At 42.6% G+C, this 8834-nt stretch overlaps 1 protein-coding gene across 1 annotated transcript in view; it reads left to right on the top strand.

Annotated features, from left to right (window-relative positions):
* LOC110491065 (von Willebrand factor A domain-containing protein 5B1-like) overlaps window positions 1-8476 on the top strand; it is a 47611-nt gene extending 39135 nt beyond the window's left edge. The window contains exons 17-22 of the mRNA XM_036946982.1: window positions 814-951; window positions 1625-1747; window positions 2446-2517; window positions 2909-2978; window positions 5253-5376; window positions 5466-8476. Coding sequence (XP_036802877.1) covers window positions 814-951; window positions 1625-1747; window positions 2446-2517; window positions 2909-2978; window positions 5253-5376; window positions 5466-6212 — 1274 coding nt within the window. The 3' untranslated portion in view covers window positions 6213-8476. The remainder of the gene's footprint in view (window positions 1-813; window positions 952-1624; window positions 1748-2445; window positions 2518-2908; window positions 2979-5252; window positions 5377-5465) is intronic.
* Window positions 8477-8834: the final 358 nt, after the last annotated feature.

Consider the following 8834-nt stretch of genomic DNA (forward strand, 5'->3'; position numbering starts at 1 on the left):
ACTAGCTGTTTCACCAAGTCTTCCATTGTGCTTTGTGTCTGTTTCGTTATTGAGCTTGGTTTGGCCTCTCCACATTCTCCACCATATGTAGCACGCTCAAGGGTGTGGGGTTTCCACATCACCAAGTTCAATAACAAAACATACACCAGTAACACAACTAGAATGCAAATGGGAAGTTCTTAGGGATTTTTGTACACTGGGGAAGAAGGGGGAATTCACCAATTACTTCACAGTCCACAAGCCATTCTCGTTGTCTGTTCCGTTCTCCAGGGGTAATCCTAAAACTCGGGTCCTCAGCCAATGCAGTACACAAGTGGGGTAATCCGACAGTCCAGGTCACAACGGGTAGTCTCACATATATTATTCTCTCTTCTCCCACTCTGACCCTTTGTGCAGGCTGCTTCCTCCTTTATCCCCAAGCAATCCCTGGCTTAACGATCTACAGCCTTGTCTATTTGGGGCAGGAAGTCCATATAAGGCTCGGGGGTGGAGCCAGTGGGCTGCAAGATATCTCCCCTCAATAACCACTCCCCTCACCTCTCCCTGCCGTCTGCCACAACGTTTATCACATTCCCATGTTTCCCCTAACTGCAGTGTATGATACACCATTTTGAAGCTCTGAATCTGTAGAAAAAGCTAACCTTGAAAATTTGACACAACCTGAATTCAGTCATAAATGGTATCCTTCGGAGTGATTGTCTTTTATTGTTTTGTTTTGGTAATAGTTTACTCCTTCAAATCAGTTTTATAATGGAATTTATGTAAATCAAAGATGATAAGGTGTTAACAGGTTAATAACATGTTATTTTCCAGGTTCTGGCAGAAGATGCCAGTTGTATGCCATCCACACCAGCAAGGCCTGTAACATTCTCAGTAAATACACTGCATTTGTCCCTGTTGATCTGGACACTAATGAATATCTACAGACCTTAATCGACTACATCAACCCAGGTGAGACACTCCTGTTCATTTTTATTTAACCAGGTAGGCCAGTTGAGAACAAGTTCTCATTTACAACTGTGACCTGGCCAAGATAAAGCAGAGCAGTGCGACAAAAACAACAACACAGAGTTAAAGCTGAAGCTCGTCTGGAGGTTTGTTAACATAGTGTCCAAAGAAGGGCCAGATGTAAACCGAATGGTGTCGTCTGTGCAGAGGTGGATCAGAGAATCACCAGCAGCAAGAGCGACGTCATTGATATTTACAGAGAAAAGAGTCTGCCCGAGAATTGAGGGGGGGTTCAGAGCTGTTGGCCGAGGTAGGGGTAGCCAGGTGGAAAGCATGGCCAGCCGTAGAAAATGCTTATTGAAATTAGCGTTTATCGTAGATTTATCGGTGGTGACAGTGTTTCCTAGCCTCAGTGCAGTGGCCAGCTGGGAGGAGTTGCTCTTATTCTCCATGGAGAAAGTTATTCTCCAAAACTTTTTAGAATTCTTGGTATGCATACGTTCACATTGAATGGATGGGAGTTTTTTTAATGCTTATTTTAACCATTGACTCTTCTTCAGACCTTTATTAAAAATCAAGGTAACTTTGTCCTTTAATACCACAAATGTGAACAGTTCTAAGACTGCTGTCATCCTTTAGGTTAGGAAATACACTGTGTCTCTGTTGGGTGTTTCAGGTGAGGGTCTGAAGTGGGGCTCTCGCTCGGGGAGCAGGAAGAACCAGGTTTACTCCATCGGACTGGGCCGCTCCCAGTCTGGCTGCATGTCAGAGGAGGCTGAGGACGGGCATCTGCACCCCAGTAAGACCTTTACCGTACTACATAGTAGAAGAATGTGTGAAAATGTGTGACAGGTGATAGTTTGAAGAGGTCATACACCTGCCAAACAGACAGATCTGACAGGTTTTTAGTCATTTTTATATGAAAAGCTTCATTCCAAAACGCTATTTTCAGAAATGTTGAAATGAGCTTTTATTGTTTAAAGAAGTTATGAAATAGGTTGTGTGTTTTTTGACTATCTAATCGTGGCATGGGGTTGTGCAATGACAGACATGTATTTGTTCGAAATCTATCAATTGATGGTTTCATTTCAGAGGGACAAATAATCATGTTTTTAGGCAAAACGCTATATATCCGCCTCACTCTCAGAAAAACAAGTAGTACTGCTAGGTGTCAGTCAAATGTAACAAATAACTACATTAAATAAAAAAAAACTGTACAAAGAATACATCTGTGAACAATATTTTTGAATCAATACAGTAATGTGAGATCTGTATGTAAAACATTTACATTTTATATTTGAGTAATTAAGCAGATGATCTTATCCAGAGCAACTTACAGTTAGTGCATTCATATTAACATAGCTAGGTGAGACAACCACATACCACAGTCAAATGAATGAATATGCTTTGAGTGTTTTACCTGTGTAGTATACTATTCATGTTGTCCACAGTGAAACTTTTCAAATGACATTGACCTATCTTCTTGCTGGGTTTTAGGTGTGGAAGATGGGGCCTCTCCATGCAGCACCCCCTCATCCTCTGGCTGGGAAAGAAGCAGCTTTACAAATGGTGAGTTTTTATCTGGCCTGTTTTGCTTTCATGGAAAATCACTGGCTCGCAAATAATATTAATGTCTTCATTAAAAAGCCCATTTGTTTTCTTATGGTCTACATTGATAGCGTCTAAACATGCACGCTCACACACACACACACACACACACACACACACACACACACACACACACACACACACACACACACACACACACACACACACACACACACAGCTGCTAGATTGTGTTTGTCCTCTGCTGTGGCATCCAACCTTCTGTGGGTGTCTTATCTGTGTACTGTGTGGTGGTGTCATGTGGAGTGTAGTCGTGATGCTCAGGGTAGAGAGGAGAGAGAGCTAAATGGAAAACTAACTTGACTGATTGTCTTTCTCTCTCTGTCTCTCTCAGCCCCCCAGAGGAGCCCGTCTGTGACCTCAGACCAATCACAGAAGTTGGTGGAGAGCCTCTTCTCAGCCAGGTGGGTGATGGAGAGGGCCAGGGTGGAGAATAAAATACTAACTAGACTGCTAGTGCTGTCTCATTGCCAACTGATAGTTGTTACTTCCGGTTACTCTATAGTCTGAGGGCACCTGCTAGATCTAGTGACTCGAGCTAGGACTGACCCCATTTAGTCGACTGGTTGATTGTTTGGTCGATAGGCGGTTGGTTGACCAATATTTTTTTAGTAGAGCAGTGGCAAATGGAGTGCGTTTGGAAAGTATTCAGACCCTTTGACGTTTTCCACATTTTGTTACGTTACAGCCTTATTCTAAAATGTATGAAATAGTTTTTCCCCCTCATGACAAAGCGAAAACAGATTTACATATTTTTGCACATTAGTATTCAGAGAATGATGAGGGAAACATTTTAATTTAATCAATTTTAGAATAAGTCTGTAACATAACAACATTTGGGAAAAAAAACATTTTGGCTCATGAGACACCGGTCTGATTCACGCCTGTCTGAGTGGACTAATCCATTGAATAGGCCATATGGATGGCACACCAGTATCACCAGTAGTATATTTAGCCTATCATTAATTTCCATCATTTCTCATCTACAATGTTTGTTTGGTTAAGGTCATTTCTGTTAATACATTCAATATATTAACTGATACAGTCTTACTAGGCTACACGTGTTTTTGCTTATTTCATTCCATTTACGAGTTGTTCATTTATTAATTGTCTTTTTCTTGGAGCGCTCCTGTCAATTTTGAGTAAGGACACCCATCTGATTACGTGTAGAAGTAGGCCTAGGCTACCTGGCCTGGGCGCAAATGTAGGCCTATAAATGTGCCCATTTTGGGATCTGCTACTATCTCTGATTGTCATAACTCACCATTACTGTGGAGCTTCCCAAGGTATTTTTTTTATTTTGCCTCAAACAGCAAGTAAACAAAGTCTGTTTTTACATCCATTGAGAGTTCCTCAACATAGCCTATTTAAAAATCTTTCCAGATTTCTCCCTTTCGATAACCACTCAGCATGAAAGGGGACAAAATGTCATGTGTTATTTTTTCTTTAACTAGAAATGCAAATTGATTTCTGATTCGAATAATATTATTTGACAGATCATACACGTAAAGTTAGCTAGTGAGCCAGAAAGCTAACGTTCGTTGGCTAACTAACAGAACGCTTTAACTTGCAATAAAAATGACTTTCTGACTAAATTAGAAACGTTTATCTGAAAATGTAGCTAGACTCTTACCTGTATACATGGATGAACATTTCACGGCAGACTGGAACCATTTAACTATGCTTTATTTGTAGCTACATCTTGTTTGGCCGATTGTTGTGTCAAGTCACTCCGGTTCACACTGACCGTGGCGTGTGCAGAAAGTAGTCCATCACTTTTTCCAACTGAACTGTTGATAGCACCTGCTAAATTCAGGGCATCAATGTTGTCGAGAAAACTTTTGTAGTTCTCGATGGCTAACGTTTAATTTTTTTGAAATGGCGCGGTAGAAAGGACTAGCAACACATACTGAACAGCTCACGTTACAAACAGAAGCATGCTACATGGCAGACCAATCCAAACTCATCTCCCGGCATGTCCAGCCCATTCAGCCAATCATGGCTAGCGGTAAAATTCCTGTCTTTTTCCGTGACTTAACCAACTAGGCTCGGAATTTCAAAAATGTATTTATATTTATGGATGGAATACAAGTTTGTTATTAAGGCACATGAAAGTTCAGATGTTTCAGAAGGCATTTCTACCCCAAAAAAACATTTTGATAAGAAAATAAATGTTTATGTTCACATCCCTCTCCTCTGAAGTAGTGACGTGCGACATTTGCCTAGTTTCCTTAAACAAATCACATATATGGAAAAGTACACGTTTTAACATTTTGTAAGATTAGTTTTAGTTGGGGACATCCCTACTTCGAGTACATTGTTTTTTGTGTGATGTAATGTCACCTTTCTCCATTTCATCCTCATCTCACCCAGTCTTATCTCTCAGGCACACATTACCACTCAGTCGCCTTTTTCCGCTATGCATCATTTGTGCATTTCCCAGTGTTGGAAAAATGTCCCTTTCCCCTCCATTCTCAAAAGGAAAACAATTTCACTTATGTTGAACTATAGGTATGTGCTGAGAATGGAAGGGTTATGCTAGGAGCAGGAAATAAGGGCTGCGTATGCTTCGTTATGTCACAGAGAAAATCCAGTGTATGTATTTGTGCTTACAAATGGCAATGAATGAAACTTGAAGTTGATCTTGAGATGCTGCATCTCTCTCCTGTCCTCTACAGGCTGACTCTCAGCCGGACAAGACTCCTGACCCGGGCTGCCAGGGGCTTCATGTTTGGCTCACACAGCAAAACCAGCAACTCTGTAGGGGAGAGCGAGAATGAAAAAAAAGACTACATTCCTCTGGTGCGTGGTCAGTGGTGACAAAACGCCACCTTTTTGAAAATATAAATGTTTATCTTTTTACACCCTACATCTCCCTCTCTCTGGTACAGGTGTCCTTACAGTTGGCGTGTGGTGCGTTCTGCCTGGACAGCGCTCTGTGTGAGGCCATCAATGTGCACATGGACAAGCTGAAGTGGACATCTCCCTTCACCAGCCACCGGGTCAGTCTGAGTCACCACGTCTCCCACTCAGCCAGTTGCCGCTCAGACAGCAGCACTGCAGAGGACAGCCACAAGTCCACCTCTCCGTCTCCATTTGAGAGCTCAGCTAAGGTAACAGAGACCAGCCTGGCGGGCCACCACCAGACTGGAGACCTGGCTGTCAGCAGCCACAGCCAGACGGGCCACAGCCCCTCACACCTGGCCAGGAGTCTCCGGATGGAGGGTGGGCCAGGATCTTCTCTTTTCTTCCTGGGCGGCCCCTCCACCCCTACCACCTACGCCGAGCCCCCTCTCTACCCTCATTCCCTGACTGACGGGGGATGGGGCTCGGAGTCAGAGAGTGTGGAAACCCCCCCAGCAGCGCCCCTTGGGTCTGAGAAGAGGCTGGATACGGAGGGCATGGTGTGGGCCACGGCTGTAGCCCTGGCCTGGCTGGAGCACAGCTCGGCCAGCTACTTCATAGAGTGGGAGCTGATAGCAGCTAAGGCTAGCATGTGGCTCAGTGCCCAGAGCATCCCTGAAGGAAAGGACTTAGCCTCGGTCAAGTCTGCTGCCAACCAGCTCTTTATCATCCTCAGACACTGGGACGAGAACCTGCAGCTCAACATGCTCTGCTACAACCCCAACAGTGTCTGAAACTGATTGCATCGCATGCACCGTCCTTCACCCCGACATATCCAACTATGCTAACTGACAAACGCTTTACAAACAAAAAAATTGTATTTGCTGTTCTGATGATTTTGTAAGTGAGGTTGTTGTGAGCATTGTGTAGTTGGATTAATCATGTTGTGATAACTTCTAAACATGTCAGAAGCTTCTCAGAGGCATGCTTGTTGTCTCCATGTGGATGGATATAGACCATGCATTCACTAGCTATGGGTCAGTGAAAGAAATCCGAAGTGTTCGCGTAAACATGCTGTAAAGTTACTTGCTGACTGTTTACATATTTGAGAGAAAATATATGTTTTGTTTGTGTTTAATATGTCCATCATATTGATGTCCAATGATGAGAGAATCTGCCAAAACAATACCAATTATTAATATTGCATCTAATGTGTTTGATCGTCACCATCATTTCAAAACCCATATTGTGATAAAAAAATGAGCCTGGTAGCAGATCTGTTTGTGCCGTTTTGCCAACTTTGCGAACTCTTCTTCTCATGTTTAATGTGTTTTTATTGTATTTTCATCAGCCATAAGTGCCTAACAATGATCCAACACAAACAACGATTGCTTATCTGGAATACATATTTGGATGTTTTGCTGATGTCATGCATTGTCCATTCGTCAACATGTTGTTTGAAATACTGTATTAATTGTGTTTCCTTGTAAGAAAATGCTCAGCATGTTTTCTTTGTCGATGTTTTCGTAGTTCTGAATAATTTGATATAACCGTTTTCCTTGGTCCTTGTTATCTTTTACAAGGCATTGTACTTCGCTCTCATATTTACTCATAAACTTGTGTTGTTTTACTCAGGTAATATTATTTTCCTCAGGCTTTGACATTGCATCCATCCCGCTGCATGGAAACCAGGTGTTTGTGTTTTAAAAGATGTATCAACAGTTGGAGCAAAGCAATTCCCCCACAGTCAACCTATTCTGCTGCATTTGGCTGTCGGAGATGAGATCTATGGTGTGTCTTAAATGTCTCCCTACTTTATAGTGCACTATTTTTGACCAGGGCTCTGGTCAAAAGTATCTCACTGCATAGGGGATAAGGTGCCATTTGGGACGCATCTCTAGAAATGTCATAATGTAATTGTGATCTGTATAAGCTTATAGTGGTTGTGGTGGCTGGCTTTACTTGTGAGAAGTTGTATTTTTCATGTTTCGAGGTCAAACATACTCTACATGACCAAAAGTATGTGGACACCTCCTTGTCAAACATTTCATTCCAAAATCATGGACATTAATATGGAGTCGGTCCCCCCTTTGCTGCTATAACAGCTTTCACTGTTCTGGGAAGGCTTTCCACTAGATCATTGCTGCAGAGACTTGCTTCCATTCAGCCACAAGAGCATTAGTGAGGTCGGACACTGATGTTGGGCAATTAGGCCTGGCTTGCAATCTGCTTTCCAATTAATCTCAAAGGTATTCGTTGGAGTTGAGGTCAGGGCTCTGTGCAGGCCAGTCAAGTTCTTGTACACGGCATTGTCATGCTGAAACAGGAAAGGGCCTTCCCCAAACTGTTGCCACAAAATTGGAAGCACAGAATCGTCTAGAATGTCATTGTATGACGTATCATTAAGATTTCCCTTCACTGGAACTAAATGGGCCTAGCCCGAACCATGAAAAACAGCCCCAGACCATTATTCCTCCTCCACCAAAATTGAGTTTGCACTATGGTAGCATTCTCCTGGCATCCGCCAAACCCAGATTCGTCCATCGAACTGCCAGATGGTGAAGCGTGATTCATCACTCCAGAGAACGCGTTCCCACTGCAGACAATATTTATGTGTTACGCGCTTCAGCACTTGGCGGTCCCGTTCTGTGAGCTTGTGTGGCCTACCACTTCGCGGCTCAGCCGTTGTTGCTCCTAGACTTTTCCACTTCACCATAACAGCACTTACAGTTGACTGGGGCAGCTCTAGCAGGGCAGAAATTTGACGAACTGACTTGTTGGAAAGGTGGCATCCTATGAAGGTGCCACATTGAAAGTCACTGAGCTCTTAGGCCATTCTACTGACAATGTTTGTCTATGGAGATTGCATGGCTGTGTGCTCAATTTTATCCACCTGTCAGCAATGGGTGTTGCTGAAATAGCCGAATCCACTCATCACTCAAAAGGTGTTCACATACTTTTATATATATGTAGTGTACCTCGCCATTGCTGCTGTGTGTTTTGAAAAGATTGTTGACTGTTTGTTTGGGGGCTGCATGTAATAAAATGTGTTTACTCATAAAGCCGTAAAAGTTTGTATTGAGATAAAGCAAAAACTATTGGTCCCATTGGTCACACAAACAATATAACGAACGTTACCCTGAATGGTGCAGTAGTGGTTTATGTCCAGTTTTATGTTTAGTCAATGACGTTTGGCATTTAAAAATAATTGCACCGAAAGGCAGTACAGTCGTGGACAAAAGTTTTGAGAATGACACAAATATTAATTTTCACAAAGTCTGCTGCCTCAGTTTGTATGATAGCAATTTGCATATACTCCAGAATGTTATGAAGAGGGATCAGTTGAATTGCAATTAATTGCAAAGTCCCTCTTTGCGATGCAAATTAACTGATTCCCCCAAAAACATTTACACTGC

This window comes from Oncorhynchus mykiss, chromosome 16, assembly GCF_013265735.2.
Source record: "Oncorhynchus mykiss isolate Arlee chromosome 16, USDA_OmykA_1.1, whole genome shotgun sequence".
In the NCBI taxonomy this organism is placed as follows: Eukaryota; Metazoa; Chordata; class Actinopteri; order Salmoniformes; family Salmonidae; genus Oncorhynchus; species Oncorhynchus mykiss.